The sequence below is a fragment of the Schistocerca piceifrons genome, chromosome 1 (assembly GCF_021461385.2).
Source record: "Schistocerca piceifrons isolate TAMUIC-IGC-003096 chromosome 1, iqSchPice1.1, whole genome shotgun sequence".
NCBI lineage: Eukaryota > Metazoa > Arthropoda > Insecta > Orthoptera > Acrididae > Schistocerca > Schistocerca piceifrons.
This window is the reverse complement of record NC_060138.1, coordinates 979,498,363-979,521,878: the sequence shown is the minus strand read 5'-3', so window position 1 is coordinate 979,521,878 and position 23,516 is coordinate 979,498,363. Positions and strand designations below refer to the sequence as shown.

At 41.2% G+C, this 23,516-nt stretch overlaps 2 protein-coding genes and 2 non-coding genes across 5 annotated transcripts in view; 2 read left to right on the top strand and 2 right to left on the bottom strand.

The window, feature by feature from the left end:
• The window catches only part of LOC124774952 (spermine oxidase), a 146,246-nt gene that overhangs the window by 24,142 nt on the left and 98,588 nt on the right, over positions 1–23,516 (bottom strand). The window lies entirely within an intron of this gene.
• LOC124772519 (protein CREBRF homolog) overlaps positions 1–23,516 on the top strand; it is a 104,818-nt gene that overhangs the window by 69,508 nt on the left and 11,794 nt on the right. For both annotated transcript variants that reach the window (XM_047249452.1, XM_047249367.1), the window contains 2 exons: positions 9,089–9,162; positions 22,518–22,640. In XM_047249452.1, coding sequence (XP_047105408.1) covers positions 9,089–9,162; positions 22,518–22,640 — 197 coding nt within the window. The remainder of the gene's footprint in view (positions 1–9,088; positions 9,163–22,517; positions 22,641–23,516) is intronic.
• Trnat-ugu lies at positions 18,519–18,593 on the bottom strand. The gene has a single exon. It is a non-coding gene; the product is annotated as a tRNA-Thr (tRNA).
• Positions 19,130–19,204, top strand: Trnat-ugu. The gene has a single exon. It is a non-coding gene; the product is annotated as a tRNA-Thr (tRNA).

The following is a 23,516-nucleotide window of genomic DNA, read 5'->3' as shown; positions in this document are numbered from 1 at the left end:
TTTGCAGCAGAGCATGAAGTGGATACCTACATGTCACATAAATGGGCTTAGTAGCAATATGTTGTCAAAGTGAGTACATGAAGTAGTCTGCAGTCAGTTGCCACAATATTCAGTCTTTCATACCTATGATTCATCACTCTCAGTTTTTGTCATCTCAGTACCAGCAGCCATTCTGTCTTGCAGTATTTTTTGTATTCTATCAGTGAACATGATATTTGTGTGTTCACTTGTAACTTCCTCATAATGCAAGTTAGTTCATCAAAACTGTTTGCTGTGGTGTATGGGAAGGTGACGTCGTTGAGTGACTGTACGAGGATACAGGATGACTTGGACAGGAGTTGTGATTGGTGTAAAGAATGGCAGCTAACTCTAAATATAGATAATATAAATTAATGCAGATGAATAGGAAAAATGATCCTGTAATGTTTGAATACTCCATTAGTAGTGTAGCGCTTGACACAATCACGTCGATTAAATATTTGGGCGTAACACTGCAGAGCGATATGAAGTGGGACAAGCATGTAATGGCAGTTGTGGGGAAGACGGATGGTCGTCTTCGGTTCATTGGTAGAATTTTGGGAAGATGTGGTTCATTGTAAAGGAGATCACTTATAGAACGCTGATGCGACCTATTCTTGAGTACTGCTCGAGCGTTTGGGATCCATATCAGGACAGATTGAGGGAGGACGTAGAAGCAATTCAGAGGCAGGCTGCTAGATTTGTTACTGGTAGGTTTGATCATCACGTGAGTGTTATGGAAATGCTTCAGAACTCGGGTGGGAGTCTCTAGAGGAAAGGAGGCGTTCTTTTCGTGAATTGCTACTGAGGAAATTTAGAGAACCAGCTTTTGAGGTTGACTGCAGTACAATTTTACTGCCGCCAACTTACATTTTGCGGAAAGACCACAAAGATAAGTGAGATTAGGGCTCATACAGAGGCATATAGGCAGTCATTTTTCCCATGTTCTATTTGGGAGTGGAACAGGGAGAGAAGATGCTAGTTGTGGTACGAGGTACCCTCTGCCATGCACCGTATGGTGGATTGCGGAGTATGTATGTAGATGTAGATGTATATGTAGATCAGTAGTTGTTAGCATCCCACTTAAACAATGAATTGACATCATTTAGTTTCAATACGGTGGACTTAGAGAATTGTGGGCAGAATTTAACAGATTGTAAATTGTGCACTGGAAATGTGTATGCTGAGTAAGTGGATTAAGAAAGGAAAAGACCCACTGCAGTTTAACAATGAAATTCAGTAAATGCTAAGGAAGCAAAGGCTGTTACTCTGAGAATCCACAAATGATGCCAGGCTAAAATTGTTGAGATTTGTGCATCTGTAAAAAGAGCGATGCATTAAGTGTGCAACTACAACCACTGTCAATCATTAATAAAAGATCTTACCAAGGATCCGTGAAAATTCTGGTCCCATGTAAAGTCGCAAAGTTATGTATAGTTACTCGTTGACCAGTCTGGTGTGTTAGCAGAAGATAGCAAAAGGAAAGCTGAAGTTTATAATTGGGTATTTAAGAAATCATTCACACAGGAGAACAGTACAAAACTTACCATTGTGTGACAATCACACAGACTCCCATACCGAGGACATAGTGATAGGTGTACCTGGCGTAGAGAAACAACTGAAAGCGTTGAAAGTAAATAAGTCACCAGGTCAGGGTGGAATCACAGCTGTTTTACAAAGAGTACTCTGTGGCTAGGTCCCTTACTTAGCAGGCATTCATCATGAATCTCTTGCCCAGCTCAAAATCCCAAGCCACTGGAAATAAAGTGCAGGTGATTCTTGTATGTAAGAAGGGTAGAAGAATGTACTGCATCCCAGGTGATGCCGCTTTGTTGGCACAGGAGGGCTTGCATGTTCCGTTGAAGTCAAGAGCTGTACCAGTGGTAGTGTAGCTATTGGCAGGGTCACCCAAGCCAGAGTGGTCATGACACAGGAGCCAGACAAAAATGGGGTCCCACAATATAGGGCATGGAGGGCTCTAGAGGTGTAGTGAAGCCAACTTCCCTAAAGGAGTAAACACAACATAAATCCTGGTCTCCAAGTTGGGGGTTGGGCAAGCAGCTAACAACTCCTTCCTGTAAGCCACACTGGTGCATGGACGATGACACAGCACTGTAGCACTGTTAATGGGAAAGGCAAAGGCAAACAAAAAAGGAAAAATGATGTTGTTTATTGGAAGCTGGAATATAAGATGATTACACAGGACAGGGGCCTTGAGGTCATTGCTAAGAACAGCTCAATAAAAACAAGGCTGGCATAGTTGCACTAGAGGAAAGCAACCATGAATTTGGTACAGGGTTCAGAGTAAGACAAAAATTTAAACATATAGTGTGTGGACTTACTGAAATAACATCTAGAATCTCACAAATGAGTTTGAAGACCTGATTTGCAAACTATTCATTGATCAATGTACATGTACCTACAGAAGTAGCAGGTGACCAGGATAAAGACACTTCTATGAGAACCTCAAGGGAGCCTATGATGGATGCCATAGGCATGGTATAGATATAATTATTGGAGATCTCAATGCAAAGATTAGAAAAGAAGATCATGACCGTCCAGCAATAGGAAAGCATAGTTTCCATGAATACACAAATGAACAAGTGATAATGGACACAGAGTTGTTCAGTTTGCACTACCACATAACATGGCTGTAGGTAGCACTATGTTCCCACACAAAAGGATCCTTAAAGCAACATGGTGTAGCCCTGATCGGCCTACCTTCAACCAAAACAGTGATGTAATTATTGATGGCAGACATTTCTAAAACTTACTAGATGTTCGTACCTGCAGAGGAATTAATGTGAATTCAGACTACCACCTTGTAATTGCGAAACTGAGAGCTCAAATATCTAATGTAAGGAAAGTGAAAGGAGCACCTCAAAGAAAGTATATGGTATTAAAGCTAAAAAATTTAAGAGATTGCTAAAACGTACTCAGAGAAGGTTATGAGAGGGTGAGTGATACTCTGGATCAGGAACGTAGTGCTTGCAGGACACAGTCATTAAGGCAGCAGAAGAGGTGTTAGGGAAAGAAGGAAAACAACCAAGGAATTCCTGGTTTGAGGAGGATTGTAAGTCTCAAGAAAAACTTTGCTTATAGAAAAAAGCTTGAGAAATCATATACGTGTTAAGTGGATAGAAATTATCAAGATAAAAGGGAAGAAGAGAAGAAACTGCATGAGAAGAGGAAAAGGGAATGGGAAAGAAAACAGATTGAAGAATTGTGAAGAATTGGAGACAATTGGGGGAAAAAAAAAAAACAAAACAAATGAGATCAGAAAACTCTATCAGAAAATTAATAGTGAAAGAACATGCGTATTAATATATGTAAAGGTAAAAATGAGGAATTACTAACTGATCACCAAGAGATATTGGAATATGGCTAGAATACTTTAGTGAACTGGTGGATGCTCCAGAGCCCCCTATTGAAGAGATCCTAACCCACCCAGCAGAAGATGATGAGACGATAGTAGTCCCTCCAACCCCCCCCCCCCCCCCCCCCCCCCTCTTTCAAGGAGAAGTAGACAAAGCAATAGCCCAACTGAAGAACAATAGAGCACAAGGAACTGATAATATAACATTGGAATTATTGAAAGCTGGAGGAGTTGGGTTAAATCACAGGATATACAAGATTTTGTGCTGTATCTGGGAAAAGGAAGAGTTGCCAGAAGAATGGAATGTAGGTATAGTGTGTTTGATAGACAAGAAAGATGATATATTTAAATGCAGCAACTACAGAGGCATAACACTCCTAAATATTGCATATAAAGGATTGTCAAATATCTTGTTTAATAGACTCACCCATAACAGAAAACGTTATTGGAAGTTATCATTGTGGATTCAGACCAGGAAAGTCAACTGTGAACCAGATATTTAGTCTCCGCCAATTAGAAGAAAAGACCAGTGAATTTAATGTCGGTGTGCACTGTCTTTTCATTGATTTCAAATCTGCATATGAAACAATAAATAATGGGCTTTCCTGCCTACTCCTCAGGCTGGCACTCGAGAAAGTGGTTCGGGAATTGGGTATGTAGACAAGTCCATACAACTGTTGGGATATGCAGATGATTTAGACCTAATGAGTGGAACATTTAGAGATCTGCAAAGTGACTTCCCAGGTCTAAAGCTGAGGGCAGAGAAGATGGACCTGAAAATTAATGAAGGAAAGACCAAGTATATGTATAATGGTACAAATCAACATTAAGTCCCACACTAATCCTCGATGGAGTGACTTTTGAGCAAGTGGACTGTTTCACTTATTTGGTGGCAAAGATAGAAGCAAATGGCAGCACTTCAAATGAAGTTATGGCCCGCATAAGTGCTTCTAATCGATGTTGGAATGCTGCAACATTTTAAATCCAACCTTCTATCACAAGAGACTAAGTGCCAGCTCTATAAAACACTGGTACGGCCCGTACTTATGTATGGTTCAGAAACATGGATGATTACAAAGTAGGATGAAAGGAGACAGATCACACGAAATAAGTATATTGAGGAGAATCTTTGAATCCGTGTATGAAAGTGGAAGTAGGAGGAGGCAAAGGAATGACAAGCCTTATGACAGCTATAAGGAGAGTGATGTGGTAAAGTTCATAAAGTTGTGTAGATTGAGATGGACTGGACATGTAATATGACTTGATGAGACAGATTCTGCAAGGAAAGCATGGTGCAGTGAACCTTGACGAAGAAGAACAAGAGGATGACCAAGGTTGAGAAGGATTGATGAGATTGGAGAAGATGCTGCTCATGTCAATTGTTGTAACTGGAAATCTAAAGCAAGTCCAGAGAGGAATTGCGGAAAATTATTGAGGAGGCCAAGCCCCTTCTTGGGATGTAGTGCCAATGAAAGAAGAAGAAAAGAATGGACCCACAAAATTACAGATCAATATCTTTAACATCGGTTTGCAGCAGAATTCTTGGACATATTTTCATTTCAAATATAATAAATTTCCCTGAGACAGAAAAGCTTCTGCCAACTAATCAGCGCTGTTTCAGAAAGCATGGCTAGTGTGATACTCAGCTTGCCCTTATCTCACACGATATCACATGAACTATGGATGAAGGGCAACAGGCAGATTCCATATTCCTACATTTCTGAAAAGGATTTGACACAGTGCCCCTTTGCAGGATGTTAACAAAGGTACGAGCATTCAGAATAAGTTCACTGATATATGAGTGGCTGAAAGACTTCTTAAATAACAGAAATGTGAATGGCTTGAAGACATCTTAAGTAACAGAACCCAGTATGTTGTCCTTGGCAGTAAATGTTTATCAGAGACAAGGGCACCATCAGGATGGTAAGATCGCTGTTTCTTTGTAGATACATAAATGATCTGGCAGACTGAATGAACAGCAGTATGTGGCTGTTTGCCGTGACGTATAGGAAGAGGTCCTCATTGAGTGACTGTAGGAGTATACAAGATAACTTGAACAAAATTGCTGATTGGTGTGATGAATGGCAGCTAGTAGCTCTAAATGTAGAAAAATCTAAGTTAATGCAGATGAGTAGGAAAAACACACAGGTAATGTAGGGATACTGTATTAATAGTGTGCTGCTTGACAGTCACATGATTACATATTTAGGTGTAATGTTGCAGAGCAACATGTAATAGAATGGGCTTGTAAAATGTAGTAGGGAAGGCAAAGGGCCAAATCCTGTTTATTGGGAGAATTTTAGGAAGGCAATAGTTCATGGGTATAATGCTGAACTCCTCCTGGAACAGGGAAGTTAGTTCCTGCAGCTGGAAAGCCAAAAGACAGTGGTAGAGGCAGATGCAACCACAATGCCCTCCACAGCACACAAGAAACTGGCAACTTGTCTGTAAAGGAGTTCACATAAGAAGGGATCCACACCAGGTTGGATTAAAGGAAGACATTGGAATAAATCAGAGGTGGGGTGCTAGATATGTTACCAGTAGGTTAGAACAGCATGCAAGATGCTTTGGGAACTCAAATGTGGTAATCTGTGGAGGGAAGGCGACATTCTTTCTGAGGAACGCTATTTAGAAAATTTAGAGAACCGGCATCTGAAGCTGATTGAAAAACGATTCTGCTGTTGCCAGTATATGTCTCGTGTAAGGACCACAAAGTTAAGAGAAAACAGGGCTCATATGGATGCATATAGAAGGTCATTTTTCCCTTGCTCTGTTTGTGAGTGGAACAGGAAGGGAAATTACACTAGAGGAACAGGGCACCCTCCACCACGAACATAATAGAGGATTGTGGAGTATATATGTAGATGTAAGTCTAGATGAAGTGACACAACATAAAATAGATGTGCAGTTTTAGTTTTAGCTGTGCAGGTCTCATCCAGCCAACACCTTGGAAATAGGGATGTATTCCAAAAGAAGCACCAGAAGTGTACGACAATAATGATAGTATTTAAATTGTTTAGGCTTTGCTATTAGTTCCCAATCTAACAGCTATTTCGGAAATCACTACACATTCTGAAGGGGGGGGGGGGGGGGGGGGGGGAAAGTATACTATACACCACTTGATAATGTCACTCTGCAAATTGAAGTTAATGAATTTTTTGTATGAAATAATTTGTGTTCAGTTCGTATGTAGTTCATATTTTTTTCACAAGAGGCACCAGATATCTGACATGTAATTGTGACATGAAGTCAGACAGGAAGAATGCAACAATATTGCAAATTGGTAGAAGTATTGCACAATTGTTCTATTGGCCACTAAATAAGAAGCCACTAGCTGATAAACTAATGACTGTTTGACACTTTTCGGGTAGAACACATCCTCAGATTATCTGCAGACCAGAAATACATAAAAATATACAAGAATATGAAACTTCAAGTATCATCAAAATTAAGCAGCTGAAATACACACCATGAACATTTTGGCAATCAGATATAGAAAGACAGTATGTAACAATGTAAGCTGTCATGGGAGATTAATGGATTAACTACTGTTCAATGTATTCATCACCACCTTCTGGTTATCGAATTGTAGCTAGTCAGTTAGCATGCCATGACAGCTTTGTTTGTTACATACTGTCTTTATATATCTGTTCACCAAGATGTTATTGGTGGGTATTTCAGCTGTTTAATTTTGATGTTACTTGTAGTTTCATACTTTTATATATTCTTTGTATAATTACATTTTCTGTTATTTGCTATGTATTTCTGGTTTGAGGACAATCTGAGGATCTGTTTTATCCAAAATGCATCAAATAAAGTCATTATTTTGTCAGCTGGTGCCTTTTTATTTAGTGATGAATAAAGCAGCTGTGCAGTACTCCTATTGACAACTCTGATGATTTGAAGATTGTTCATATATTATTCAGAAGAAACGATACCTTAACCTGTGTCATTTATTCGTCTGTTGGAACTAATACTGAAGTTTAGTTCAGTTCAACACTTTGTTTAATAACGTGACTAAGAACAACACTACACACAGTACAGTTGTTATTAGATGATGATATTAAGGAGGCCAAGCAACAGTGGCAGATTGTTCCAAATTTCTACCAATTCAAAACCAGGGGACCAGAGCTCAAAAAAGTTTATTACATAATGTTTGTAAACACTACTTGAAAGCCAACATCTTGCCATTGTCATTGTATTGAATTTACACTTTTTGTTTGTTTTCTTTAACATTGTTTCATTAAGCATAAATGGCAGGAAGTTTGGTATTTTGATGATGCAGAGATGAGTGGAAATTAATGTTCTTGATATAGAGAAGTTGAACGAACTGATAAAAATGTCATAAACAGCAGGAAAACATTAATTCTGGGAATGTGAGTGAGGTTATGGTGAAGTCATAAGAGCATTGAAATTTATGTATTTTCAAGTAAAAAAATCAGCTCCTTGAGCAACAAGATAAGAACTGTTTGGAATATAGTAAAAAAGACATGAGAAATCTATCAGAAAAACAAGAAAATTTCTTTAACATTTGGAGTGTGATGGCTGTACCCCACACAAGCACACTCCCCCCTCGCATTTCCAACAATGTCTGTATCCCATATGGGCTAATGTGTACCTGTTGCCAGGGGGATATTTCAGGTGTTGTCTAAGCTTCTTTGGAGAACAACAAATACAATCCTTTGTAGCTTGTTTGTGGGTGGATACGGGAAGAGAGAGGAAGGGTGGGAGGGGGAAACAAACATCTCAAAACTTCTTAGCAGTTTATGTGTGTATGCCTGAATAGGAGTTGAATATGGAACTTTCCTGTTGGTGGGCAATGCTTTTACTGACTAAGCAATCCTGGCGCAATTCATGAAGCTCTGTACTGTCACTTCATGAAGAAAGGATATTGTGGTGGCGTAGCATAGCCAGTGGTTTAAAAAATACTTTAAATTTGGTTTTTAGAATCTGTGGGTACAGTCAACCCAGACTGTTCATGTGATATTACATTAAACATCCAATGTTGTTGGAAAATGTCCTTTTGGTTCTTCTTACTAACAAAATATTATTTTAAGTGTAATTTTGTGCGCCAAAACTATGGGGCAATCTCATATAATTGTTTGTTGATATTCGGTTAAGAACATATATTGACCTTGGCAGCAAAACCATAAGCTTGATTAAATAGATGTGACTGCTGTACTGTGTTGCAGCACACAGTGCTAACTCCACTGTTCACAGCTATAAAAAGACTGAAAATATTTACTAGTAAAAAACACAGCGTGGAACAATTCATTAAAACTGTAAATATTTTCAGAAACACTAGAGAAAATGCACTGGGTAACTTTCAGCAGGCACCCCCTGTATTCAGCATATTAAACTATGCCAATAAATTCTTATCTTCAGTTCTATTCCTCACCGCCATGCACCGCAATGTGCATGATCTCTCTCTCTCTCACTCACTCACTTAACCCCTCTCACCCCCCCCCCCCCCTCTCTCTCTCTCTCTCTCTCTCTCTCTCTCTCTCTCTCTCTCTCTCTCTCTACGCACACACACACACACACACACACACACACACACACACACACACACAGTTATTTATTGGCATTTATTGTATGCTTCGTACCAGTTAATTAGTATGTTTTAAAAAATTGTAATGCATTTCTGCCAGGTTGTGATAAAACAGTCCACGAGTATGTTTTTATTCCTTACAGAGCTTGCCGACTTAAGAAGAAAGCTCAACATGAGGCTAACAAGTTGAAATTATTTGGACTGGAAAATGAGCACAGTAAGTGAAAAATACCTTTACATACATTCTTCAGGAATTGCTCAAGTAAAACTAAGTTTACAGTAATTATTTCTTAATTAATTCGGGTTTTGTTTTTGGCATGAACTTTAGTATGTTAAACCTTCATAAGCTGTAAAAAAATGACTAATTTTTGTTTATGGCAGGTTGCAGATTGATATTTTTTTATCCACACTTTTTATGTCAAGTATCCATGATACTTTTGTTGCAGAGTTGTTAAAAATGATGTATTTTATTTTTTGGCTGTATCCAAGGAATAGCTGAAATGATAAGCAGAAAAGCAATATCAAATGCAGGGTCTTCCTTTAGTAAAGCATGTCTTACACAAACAGACTGTCTGGTCAAAATCTGCTACTTGGTAAAGCCTGTGTTACACAGACTGGTCAAAATCCGCTAGTTGTGAGGGTGCAAGTCATGTGCTTGCACATGAATCAGCCACCTACCACATTGCAAGTGGGGCACTGACATCACACAGAAAGAGGAGACTGCGGTATCGTCTGCTAACATTGGGAATTACCCTAATCTTGCTGCACTCACTCATAGTAGTGGATTTTGTACCTTTGTCTCTTTCTTAATCTTTATTTTATTGTTTGTTTTGGTTTTGTGATAAATTGCAAAGGTTATGTGAGGACCTGATATTTTTCCTATTACTGTTCTCCCACAAGAGAGACCGAACATCTAAAGGTATTTAGGTTGTACAAGAAATGGACAAAGAATAAGCCTGTACTGTGCATAAAAATTCTGCCTCTTGTAGTCTTTAAGGATTCATGCCCTACTCTTGTGATGTCATATGTGTTTCATTTAGCATCTCTCTCTCTCTCTCTCTCTCTCTCTCTCTCTCTCTCTGGTCCTTAGCTTCTTTTACGTTTATTTTTCTTTAATCAGTTTTTCATTAAATGTTTATTTATGGAGACTGTATGAGGTGTAGTCATATAAAACTTTACAGGGCATTGACAGAAATACGGAAACACTAAAAACACAACACATTACGATGCCTAATATGGTGTAGGAAAACCATTGGCTTTCAAAACAGCCTTCAGTCATTTCAGAATGGATAAATACAGATCCTGTTTGGTTTCCCAGGAAATCTTGTACCATTCTTCCTGCAAAATATTGGCAAGTTCAGGTAACAATGATAGAGTTGGATAACAATCACACACCCTTCTCTACAAAGTGGTCCACAAAGGCTCAATAATATTGAGATGTGATGATTGTGGTAGTGAGGGGAGATGAGACAGTTCATCCTCTTGCTCAAAAAACCTCTCGTGGAAGGTGCAAACTCTGTGAACAAGGGCCAGCCATCTTGGGACACTGCATCACCTTTGGGGAAGAAACATTGTCGTATGCGATGGACATCACCAGCCAAAATGGTCACACAATCCTTGACAGTCATGCACTTTGCTGAGTTCCCGTGGGGCCAGTGGAACACCATGAAGTGGCTTCCCAAATCATCACTGAACCCTTGGGACATAAGCTTGGTCAGAAGTTGGAATCTTTGCAGCAAGATTCATTGGACCAAATAACTTTCTTCCATTGCTCCATAGTCCAGGTTTTGTGGCTTCAGTATACCGTTTTCCTGTTAAGGGCATTATGGAGCTCCCTTCATATTGTTTTGGAGCTGATGGTTCGAGAGTGTGACATTCAGTTCTGCAGTGACTTTTGCAGCTATGATGCTTGTATTTCTTGTCACAGGTGTCTTCAGTGACCGTCTTATGTCAATCACTCACCACACATTTGTGTCCACGCAATGATGTAGGGAGTTGGGTTTTTCCATGTTCCCTGTATGTGGTATAAATTTTTGACTTGGTGCCCCTTGAAACACCAAAGACTTTGGCTACCTTGAGTTACAAAAGCACCCACCTGTGAGTATCAACAGTTTTCTCAGGTTCAGATTCACTTAGCTTCGACATAACACCTTCACAACTACACAGAACACTGTTCCGACCGCATCTGACACATGCAACATATTGATGACATTGCACAAGTGTGTTTCTTGGTCAAATACAACAGTGCAATGTGAAGGCTTGGTTAGCACCTGCCCTTATGTTCAAACATGCATTTTTCATGCTGTTTCCATGTTTTTGTCCAATTCCTGTATAATTTGTTTTCTGCCCCAACAATAAACATGTTGCAACTCTTTCACATCCATCCAGGTTGCAAAAGAAGTCATCTCGATTGGCCTGATCCATGTGTAACATTTCCACTTGGCTGAAAACAAATTACTACACAGTATTCCGCTTTATCAATGAGTGTCTCATTTTGTTTTGGCTCCTTTACGACATGCTATCATTCTGAGGCATGAGGATTTAAATGTGTACCAGGACTTGCAGACATGTAACTGCAAAGAAATAAGAAATTATGTAACATTATATTTTTGTGGTTATAATTGATGAAGTTTTATAACCACATCTCTTATACCATGTCAAGAGGACATAATCTGAATTTGAAAAGGTTGATAAAAACAGCCAACCAGTTGCAAAGCAAAGGTTTATTTAGCCCTTGATCTAGGTTTTGATACTTAAAAAATATCTTCTTCAGGCTGAGTGGTCTTTGTTACATCACATTGCAGTAAACTACATTAGCTGAAGCCAAGTGGCTCTTGACATATACAAGACATATATTCATATGAAAAACCACAAACATCCACATGCCTTGGCTGAAGACAGCGGCCAGATTACATTCAGCTATGTCAGAATAAATGCACTAATGTATTTGTCCACTGGTAAAGGCTTTTGTCTACATAAAATTATAACAGGAGTCCTAAGAATGAAATATTTGCATAACATAAGTATTCAACATGCCAGAGACAAAGGCCTTTGTCTCTGGCATGGTGAATACTCCAGGTCCAATGTGCCTAGAATGCAGACAGGTTGATTGCAAGCCTTCAGCTGGCCGCGTCCTAACCAACACATGGCCAGCACTAGCATCGAGGCAGAACTAGCTTTCATCAGAAAACACAACAGACCCTCACCCTGCCCTCCAATGAACTCTCACATGACACCACTGAAGTTGCAAACAGTGGTGGTTAGGAGTCAATGGAATGCATGCTACAGGGTGCCTGGTTCAGACCTGTCCTTGAAGTAACGGATTCGTAACAGTTTGTTGTGTCACTATGGTGCTAACTGGTGTTCATATTTCTGATGCAGATGTAATACAATGCAGCAAAGCCTTACACCAAACACAGTGGTCTTCCCTCTATTAGTGTCACATGGCCATTTGGAGCCCAGTCTTCTTGCAACCATACATTCTCTTGAATATTGCTGCCAGCAGTCTCGTACAGCGGTTACATTCCTGCCAAGTCCTTCTGCGATATCGCAGAAGGAACTTCCAGCTTCTCGTAGTTCTGTCACGCAACCATGTCCAAACTTGGTGGAGTGTTGCTGATAATAGCTTCTTTGTCACCTTAAAGGGATTCTTGGCTGACATCAACTCACCAAGTCCAGTCTCAAAGGCAACGAATGCTTGTGACCCTTACAGTGTGTATTTAGAGTAAACCTGATTTGCATCCTCATTGTGGCACTGCTAGTGCCACTCTTATCTGACTGAAGTGAAATTTGAATACATATCATCTTTCACATGTAGAAACACACATACTGACTTTTGTGTGTGTCACACAACTTCTACTTGGTGTTGCGATTTTTTTCCGTCAGTGTATTTCAGCTTTCAGAGAAAGTCCTTGTTCAGATATGGAAAACCCACACATGTTCAGACAACAAAATCAACTCATACATACATGATCACTGTCTCGGGGTGCTAAGTCCAGACTGCAGTTGCCCCTGGTGTGAACAGGACTCTAGCTGGGCTTGGGTAAAGGGGGTAAGGAAGAGGCATTTGGGGGGGGGGGGGTAGCAGGGTATGTATGGGGGAAGGTGCTAGTGCATTCTGTGGGAGAGTGTATGGATGTATGGCTGTTGTGGGAACAGCATAGGAGTGCTAAGTACAGCACTGGGTGGCTGTGCTGGGGGGAGGGGGATGGGAGTGTTAGAGAAGAGGAAATGACGATGACTATGTAGGTGTGTTGGAGGGGATAGGAGGTATGTTTAATACTGGAGTGAGAGCAGGGAAGGGGATAGGCAGGTGAAGGACAGGGACTAGCAAAGGTTGAGGCTGAGGGGGAGGGGGGGGGGGGGGATACATGGGGATGAAATATACGTTGTAGAGGCAGTTACCACTCATGCAATTAAGAAAAGCTGATGTTGGGAAGAATCCAGATGGCAGAAGCCATTAAAGTGAAGCACATCATGTTGGGTGGCATGTTCAGCAACTATGTGGTTCAACTGTCACTTGGCAACAGCTTGACAGGGCCATTTATACAAACAGATAGCTTGTTACTTGTCATGCACATGTAGAATGTGGCACAGTGTTTGCAGCAAGGTAGACCACATCTCTGCTTTACACGTGGCCATGTCTTTGATTAGATGGGTGATGCCAGCAATATGACTGGAGTAGGTGGCAGTGGGATAATGTATGGAACATGTCTTGGATCTGAGTCTATTGCAGGTAAGAGACAAGAGGTTGGAAGCAGGGGTGGAGTAAGGAAGTAGAAGGATATTGCATAGGTTGGGTGGGGGGCAGGTAGAATACCACTGTGAGATGGATGGGTAGGATAGTGGGGATGATATTTTTCACTTTGTAATCAGAAATTACAAGGATCAGGGAAATGTCGTGGAAGTACAAGGCCCCTTTAACTAAAATCATTTATCCTTTTGACGATGAACATTTATTTTTCAAAGTAACAAAGGTCCTCTTTAAGAAAAACAGGTAGGAGGGTTCCAAGTTAATTTGTCTTGTTAAATTTACTCTTGAATAGTTTTCAAAATGTTTAGTAGCACAATCACCTTTTTGATGGTCTTAAACAAGATGCAAGAAGATAAGACTTTAACAATAATGACCTTTAAAAAAATTTGAAATATCAATAAACCAGCAAATAAGAAAAACTGAGCTCTAGATAAATTTCTTCAAGCAAGCTCAAAACGAAGACATTAGGCAGACTTCCAAAAGATAAAAATTAACTAGTTGATAAGTAATAACAGTTCGTCTTTATGGCTTATCCAAAGGGTTTACACCAAATAATTTAAAGTAAAATTTAAAACAATGTTACAGTAGATATTAAACAGAACAATAACATTGAAGGGAAAAGTCCCTTTGCAAAGCCAATTAATCAGATAAAGGCCTTTTGACAGATGGCAAAATTTCATTTACAGTACTCAACTCAACTCAACTCAACTAGAGCACAGACAGACAGGACATGCAACTGCAAACAAATAGAAAGCAACTCTAGGCAATGTTTGAAAGCCATCCACACAGCCGCTGGCATGCCAGGGCCACTCGACAAGAATTTGCTGACATGAAACGCATTCGTGGCAATTTAGTTGGTGCTGTCAAAAACACTGAACACAAATATCTCACTGAATTACACAACTACTGAAAGTTATTGTTTAACCACGGTTCCACTTGAAGAACCTGTCCAGTAAGATCTTAGGCCCTAGGAAATAAACCTTGCTAAAAGTGTAAGACTTAGAAGGGAACTACTCAAAGGGAGCTGTAAATTCTGCGAGGAAGCAATATAAATAACAACTCGCTAAGGTCACACGGTGAAAACAAATATTAAAATTCAGAAACAGTTTGTTCTCTCAAATAAAACAATTCAAAAACAAATTCAAGATTAAAAAAAAACTAGATAATCATTGGGCCCTGATATAACTATGCTTGAAAGCTGGGCAGATTACACAGTGCCACATTGACTCAAATAACAAAGGTGTGCATGACGACTTTTTGCAGAGTGGGAGATCGGTGCACAGAGCTGAACAACTGGATACACACATCGTAAGCAAACCAAATCTTTTGCCCTCTACCCAGTCCTGATGAAGAAGAGTGAATGATGACCCAGAAAAGACGTCATGCTAATCCACACCACGTGTCTGTTGCTCCAGACACTGCCGTTGGCCCCCAGCTCCACACTGCTGAAGACTACACATAAACTGCTTGCACTGCACAGTTCCAAGGCCTCTGCAATGCTGCTCTAGTGCCACTTTCGAAGCCTAGCCAGGGCATTTGTAGCTGCACAAGGGAATAATGTGCATCACTTGGTGAGGCGCCAGCCAGAAGCTGTCGATAGTGGGAAGGCGAAATGAGCTGCCACAGCTCACACTTCATGCCACAATGAGAGATAGTTGAAAGCCTTGTGGAGAATGTGAGTCAGTTGCGCCAGCTCTGGATGCGACTGTGTTGTGAGAGGAATGCTCCTTCGTGTCGAAACGGTGAGTGTTTGGGGGACAATAAATGTACAAATGCGACAACCTTGGGTGGCTAGGCTGTATGGAAGGAACTTCATAGTGTGGAATGGGTGGCCACTGTCGAAGTGGAGGTATAGTAGGTGGTTGGTAGGTTTGATTTGGGTGGAGGTATTGATGTAACTAATCTTGATTTACCAGGTCAAGTAAAATGGGGGGGGGGGGGGGACTGCTGAGGTTCTGGAGAAGTGTGCACTCAATCTCAGTCCACATCATGAGGTTGTCAATGGATCTGAAACAGTTAGAGGATGATATCATGGATGGTCAGGAAGCATTCCTCTAGGTGGCCCATGAAGAGGTTGGAATAGGATGGTACCATTGCTGTGCTACGGATTTGTTTGTAGGTGATGGCTTCAAAGAAGTAATTATGGATGAAGATATAGTTGGTCATGGTGATCAGGAAGGAGGTTGTAAGTTTGGAGTCGATGGGCATGGAAAAGGTAGTGTTCAGCAGCGGCAAGGCCACAGTCATTTGATATGTTAGTGTAAAGGCAGGTGGCATCAACAGTGATAAGCAGGGTGCTGGGTGGTGAAGTGACAGCAGCTATGGAGATAGTGTGTCTGTTTTCTATAGGAGGGTAGGTTACAGGTAATAGGATGAAAGTGTTGGTCCACGAGGGTGGAGATTCTCTTGCGGCAGCACAGTAACAAGTTGTATGGGAGCTTCCTGGAAGCTAAGAGTTTGGGGAGTGTTGGAGGGAGATTTACCCAGGGATTGGGGTCTGTGATGGGATGAGGGATTTGAGGAGGGACTGGAGGTCCTGCTGGATTTCTGAATGGGGTCTTTTGACAGGGCTTATAGGTGGAGTCCACCAGCTGTCAGATACGTCAACGTACAATCCCTGACATGGTGAATCCATTCAGAAATCCAGCAGGATCTCCAGTCCCTCGACAAATCCTTAGGCCTATTCCAAAGCCACTCCCCTGAGTCTGTATTCATCTCATCCCCACCAGTCTGTGCACTCTTACCTTCTGTGTGCTTCCTAAAGTATATAAACTGAACCACCCAGGACACTCCATTGTGGCTGGTTACTGTATCCCCAGAGACAGAATTTCTGCCCTTGTGGGCCAATGTTTTCAGCCTACTGCCCATAAGCTACCTTCCTGCATAAAAGACCCCACCCTGCTTGTCACTGTCGAAGCTACCTTCCCTAAACTAATGTTTCCAATGGCCATGGCCCTGTCACTATTGAACTTGATCTTTATGTACACCCAGCTGACTGAAAACCTATGATGTCCTTCCTGGTCATCATGACCAACTATATCCTCACCCATTATTAATTCTCCTTTGAAGACATCACCTACAAGCAGATCCATAGTACAGCAATGGGCACATACACCGCACCATCTTATGCTAATCTATTCATGAGCCATCTAGGAGAATCCTTCCTAATCACCCAGAATCCCATCCCCTAACTGCTTCAGATCTTTTGACAACGTTACAATCTGGACAGAGGGTGGGGACACCCTATACATACTCCTCCAGAGCCTCAGCACCTTCTTCCCCTTTCACTTCACCTGGTACTCCTCAGCCCAACAAACTGTCTTCCTCTAATCTGACCTACACCTCAAGATTGGTTATATCAATACTTCTGTGCTCGACAAACCTAGCAACAATCAACTATACCTCTACTTCGACAGTAGCAGCTATTCCACAAAAAGAAGTCTCTTCCATGTAGCCTAGCCATCTGTGGTTGGTGCATCTGTATTGATGAACAGTCCCTCCCCAAATACGCTAAGGGTTCACTGAAGCCTTCAGAGAGCGAAATTATCCTTCCAACCTTGTCCAGAAACATACACTATGTGATCAAAAGTATCCGGACACCATTCATATTAGATGCATTGTGCTGCCACCCACTGCCAGGTACTCCATATCAGCGACCTCAGTAGTCATTAGACATCGTGAGAGAGCAGAATGGGGCACTCGACAGGACTTGCAGACTTTGAACGTGGTCAGGTGATTGGATGTCATTTGTGTCAAATGTCTGCACACAAAATTTCCACACTCCTAAACATCCCCAGGTCCACTGTTTCCGATGTGATAGTGAAGTGGAAATGCGAAGGGACACATACAGCACAGAAGCATACAGGCCGACCTTGTCTGTTGACTGACAGAGACCACCGACAGTTGAAGAGGGTCGTAATGTGTAATAGGCAGACATCTATCCAGACCATCACACAGGAATTCGAAACTGCATCAGGTTCCACTGCAAGTACTGTGACAGTTAAGTGGGAGTTGAGAAAACTTAGATTTCATGATTGAGTGGCTGCTTTTAAGCCACACACCATGCCGGTAAATGCCAAACGATGCCTCACTTGATATAAGGAGTGTAAACATTGGACGATTGAGCAGTGGAGAACCATTGTGTGGAGCGATGAGTCATGGTACACAGTGTGGCGATCCAATGGCGGGGTGTGGGTATGGCGAACGTCTTGTGAACATCATCTGGCAGCATGTGTAGTGTCAACAGTAAAATTCGGAGGTGGTGGTGGTGGGGTGCCATTCCCCAAGAAACCTTCCAGCACCTGATTGAACGTAGTATGCCTGTGAGAATGGAAGCTGTCATCAAGGCTAAGGGTGAATTCCAGCATTACCAATGGAGGGCGCCATGAACTTGTAAGTCATTTTCAGCCAGGTGTCTGGATACTTTTGACACGTATTGTATTTCTGTGCATTGTGTCATAAATCACCTATCATCCCCCACTCCTACCATCCTCCACATACCCATTGTGTAGCCAAAAAGGAGCACTGATCTTGTGACTCAGTATAACTCAGGACTGCAGCAACTGAATCACACTCTCCACCAGTGTTTCAACAGTCTCTCAATGATACCCACCCCTCCCACTGTGGTATTCTGCTGCCCACCCAATCTACTGCACAATATCCTTTTCTAATAGGGATATGGTGTCTGTTGTTTCGAACATGTCCGAAAGAACAGACACCATTGATGACCTGCAGCCGTCTAGAACGAAATTAGAATTATATTAATACCTTCAGCTGCTCATGGGCATTGACATATATCAACGGGGGCAGGTGAAAATGTGTGCCCTGACCAGGACTCGAACCCGGGATCTCCTGCTTACATGGCAGACGCTCTATCCATCTGAGCCACCAAGGGCACGGGAGGATAGTGTGGCTTCAGGGACTATCTCGCACCCACTTTCTCACCTTGTATGTCCACACACTACATTTGTAGTGTCTCACCCCAACACACTCATCACTCATAGAAGACATTCTTACCAAGTCCCGCAAGAGTTTGGGGGATATGTGTGCATATGCACAGTAGAGGAAGGCCATGGCCAGTATTGCCAGAACTATACACTTACGTGGATGTGGTGTCTGTTGTTTTGGACATGTCCGAAAGAGCAGACACCATTGATGACCTGCAGCCGTCTAGAACGAAATAAGAGTTATATATTAATACTTTCGTATCCATATAAGTTCATAGTTCTGGCAATACTGGCCATGACCTTCTTCTGTGTGGATGCACACACATTCCCCGAACTCTTACGGGACTTGGGAAGAATGTCTTCTACGAGTAATGAGTGTGTTGGGGTGGGACGCTACGAATGTAGTGTGTGGACATACAAGGTGAGAATGTGGGTTTTGTGGGAGGCGTGCACGAGATAGTCCCTGCAGCCGCACTATCCTCTGTGCCCTCGGTAGCTCAGAAGGATAGAGCATCTGCCATGTAAGCAGGAGATCCCGGGTTCGAGTCCCGGTCGGGGCACACATTTTCACCTGTCCCCGTTGATACATGTCAACGCCCATGAGCAGCTAAAGGTATTAATATAATTCTAATATCCTTGTCTGTCCATGCTCCATCCCTGCTCCCAACCCATTGCATCATGGATCATTTCTCTGCAAGAGAGCCAGATGCAAGACCTCTGCTATACATTATCATACTACTACTACTACTTCATACTTCAGTCTAGCCACTGGCGACTCTTGCACCATCAAAGGCAGGGCCATCTGTGAAAGCAGACATGTGACCAACCAGCTTGCAACCACTGTGCTGCATTCTGTATGGTTGTGACAACTAACAAGCTATCTGTCTATGAATGGTCACCACCAAACAGTGGCCATGAGAGAGCTGGACCACCCAGTTGCTGAACACGCTGCCCAATCCGATGTGCTTCACTCTAATTACTGTTTTATAGCCTGTTCATCTAGATTCTTCCCAAGAAAAAAGCTTTTCTGAACAGCACTTCTCTGCTCCCATTCAAGTACTACACATACCTTCTACCCCAACACCCCCCCCCCTCGCCCTCCCCCAAAGCACAGCATTCCAAAGATGCAATTAACTGCCCTATTGAGCACCAACCTACATCTCCAGCTTCATCTATCCACTGTGAAGTGCATGGTAGAGGGTATCTCCAATTGTACCAGTTATTAGGGTTTTTTCCCTGTTCCCTTCACATGTGGAGCTTGAGTAGAAGGATTGGTTAAGTGCATTCATGCATGCTGTAATTAATCAAGTCTTGCCATTAAAATCCGAATAGGAGCAGTAAACAAGTGGTCCTAGAGTCATAATTTAAAGCCTGTTCATGAAACTTTGGAATTATCTTCAAGAGTCTGCCAGTTTAGTTTCTTCAGCATCTCTGTGACACTCTCCCACGGACCAGACTAACCTGTGACCATTCCTGCTGCCCTTCTCTGTATACGCTGAATTAAGATTCTACAAGAAACTGATGTCAAAAATATTGGATGGTAGCTTTGAGGATTACTTCTACTATTGTTGTTATAAATGGCCTGTGAACTATGCTCTCTTCCCATCCACTTCCATGAACGTCCTTACATGCAGCACTTACCTCTCCCCTCAACTCTACCTTGCTATCTCTCCCCATCCCCTCACAGATTGTTGCTAACATCAGGTGCAGTTGGTACAGTGGTTTTGTGTGTGTGTGTGTGTGTGTGTGTGTGTGTGTGTGTGTGTGAGGGGAATGACACACACATGTTGTTGTTGTTGTTGTTGTGAGAATGTGTTTTTTTTTCTACTTCTGAACTTTGTTCGAAAGCTGAAGTATTTCTACCTTTCTTTTTCATTGTGCCTATTTGCTACACACTATGTGGTGAGTAGCAATCGATCCAGGGTAGAAAGTGTGGTGTCACCGCCAGACACCACACTTGCTAGGTGGTAGCCTTTAAATCGGCCGCGGTCCATTAGTATACGTCGGACCCGCGTGTCGCCACTGTCAGTGATTGCAGACCGAGCGCCACCACACGGCAGGTTTAGACAGACTTACTAGCACTCGCCCAAGTTGTACAGCAGACTTTGCTAGCGATGCTACACTGACAGATACGCTCTCATTTGCTGAGACGATAGTTAGCATAGCCTTCAGCTACGTCATTTGCTACGACCTAGCAAGGCGCTATAGCATTTGATATTTATCATGAAGCATGTACAGTCAAGAGCGATGTTCTCCAATTGTGGATTAAAGTTAAGTATTCCAAGAACTATGTTCTTTTCTTTATAGGATAATTACTTTATCTTGTTCCAGACCTCACACCAATCTGCGTGAGCTTAAGCGCGTGCCTTTCGGCTTCCTCTCATAGTTACTTGGCTGTCTTGCCAAGTCACAACAGAAAGTCTGGTATTTGTTTGGGTCAGCTAGTCTAATTCAAGCCTATCTTCTTCTGTGCTGTCCACAGAGTGTATTTCTTATAATCAAGGGTCTTCTTTTGGAGATGTCCACAAAGTTGTCTGCTTTGTGGCATATGTGTATTGTGTTTTATCACTAGATTTTTAGTGTTTTTGTGGATTTCCACTGCTATCAACATTTTCATCTACATATCCCAACTCGTTTAAGATATTCTCGTTATATTCACTATGTTGCTTCTCATTTTCTGCTTCAGTGTCTCCAACTTTCCCACTTGTAAGTGGGTCTTATAACTCCATGTTCCGATTTGTAATCTTCTTTACTTCTTTCAGTGTGACCTCCCTTCCAAGACATCCAAATGAGGAGATATGTTATGCCTGGAATTAATTTTTACAGCGTGCTATGTATGCAATTGATATGGGACCTTTGTATATTTAATAGCACCTGTTGCTTTCCGCTTGTGATATGAGACTGCCCTTACATTGGGTGTTTTTGGTGACCATCTTTGAGATGAAGCTTTGAGGATGTGTGATACGTTGTTCACTGAGTTAACATCAAACTCTCAAAGGATCTCATCCTCCCAGTTTCATTGGCTTTCTTAGATAATCAGGTTATTTAACACTGCCCGTTAACATTTTTCCAGCTGGCTGTCAACTTGGCCAACTCTCCTCTCTCATTCCAAGCTTGATGTAGGACAGCGTTGATTAACTTACAGGTTGTAAATGAAATTATATGGCAGAACGATGTGTATGAATTACTGCTTTACTTGGGATTCTTAGATTTACAGAAAGCTCTTGCCACAGTGTCCAGAATTAGAATGGGGGACATAATTTCGAATGTTAAAGACTCTGTGAGATCTTTGGGCTTCGTAAAAAGTCATCAGGCATAAAAACAAAACCCTTAATATGATATTTTCACACTACATGAACTTGAGCGTACAGTACTTTAATATGAGATTTTGACATTTCTCAGTATGAATTTTATTGCCTTCCTTAGGCATCAGACATCGTTACCTTCATTATTTTTGAAAGTGGTCTAACACATTTTATAATTCTGGATATCTTCCACCTCACTCAACTGACCACCAGTGTGGAATCCTGTGTAGTATTCCTTTCTTGACGATGTCGTATGCCTTTTGCAAAAATATGTTCACATTAGCTAAGGAGAATTTTGCATCCTCTCGTTTCATTTCAGTTGTGTCAAGCAATAACAACAATTTGAAAAACTGATGTATATAAACAATGTCATTACATGTTCTGTATGGATATCTCCAGGGAGCAATTAAGAAAAAAGCCTGTCTTTACATTATCACCAGATTTGCACTTGGTTACCAGAAAAATTTCATTCTAGTATTTTGAAGCATTAATTTTTAGTCATTACTGTCTTACTTCTTCATTTATGTAGATGCTACATAAATCTGTAAATTGCTACTTTTGCTTTCAGAAAGGTTAAATATGGGAATATCCCAGGTGAAACAACTTCTGGCGACAAAGTGCACTACCGAAAATCCCGAAAAACAAGAAGAACTGACTAGACAAATCGAGAAGATAAGCAGAAATGTGACAAGTAAGTATAATGCATAGTGTACACTGACACTTCAGTATTTTTCAAAACATTGCCAACAGACATGATAGAAATAGAGTTTGATGTGATCTCATTGTCTTTCCCAGTGAGTTGATCCAACATAAAGTGTGAGTTGATCGAAATGGGACGGTATTTTGATGAGTGTCATCTTATCCTGGCAGAAAGATGATGGGAATGCTGCTTGTTGAAATGTTGCACCATTTTGACCAGATCAAGTGGCCGTAAACCCAAGAACTTTGTTACAGTTTGATTTATTTCATGTAATTTGGAGTTTACTATATTAGTGGCATAACTTGAAGTAGTAGTAATACAGGGAAATTCAAGCTATGGAATTAGAAAAGATAGTTATTTACTTTGTAGAGTGGAATAGCTACTTAAACAATAACTTGCACTTAGAAGCTCAGCTTAAGGATCTGTATTCTTCTTCAGAGTACACAGATTCACACATACACTTGCAGCTATGTGTGCTGGTGCCGAAGCTCTGTTTGAAATCCTGGTGCGTGGTTTTTAGTAGATCTTGCTAACAGTTGGTTGTAATGATTTGTTCCTTTATTGGCAATTTCAGAAAGCACTCTCCATTTTGGCTAGTTACTTTTTTTTTTTTTGCTGTGGCATAGAATATTTTTTTTTTTGCTATGGCATAGATTTTTTTTTTTTTTTTTTTTTAATAAAACAATACTTTTGCTAATGATTGTTGAGTTGCAAGAATCTTGTTATCAAAGTAGCAAAATCTGGAAAAATGGAGAAGAATAATTTTCAGTACTACATCCAGAATGCCTCCTTATTAGTTGCAGAAAATAATTCACTACTTTTGTTGGAGTCTTGGCCTGGACATAGCGACACCTTTCTCTTTAGGAG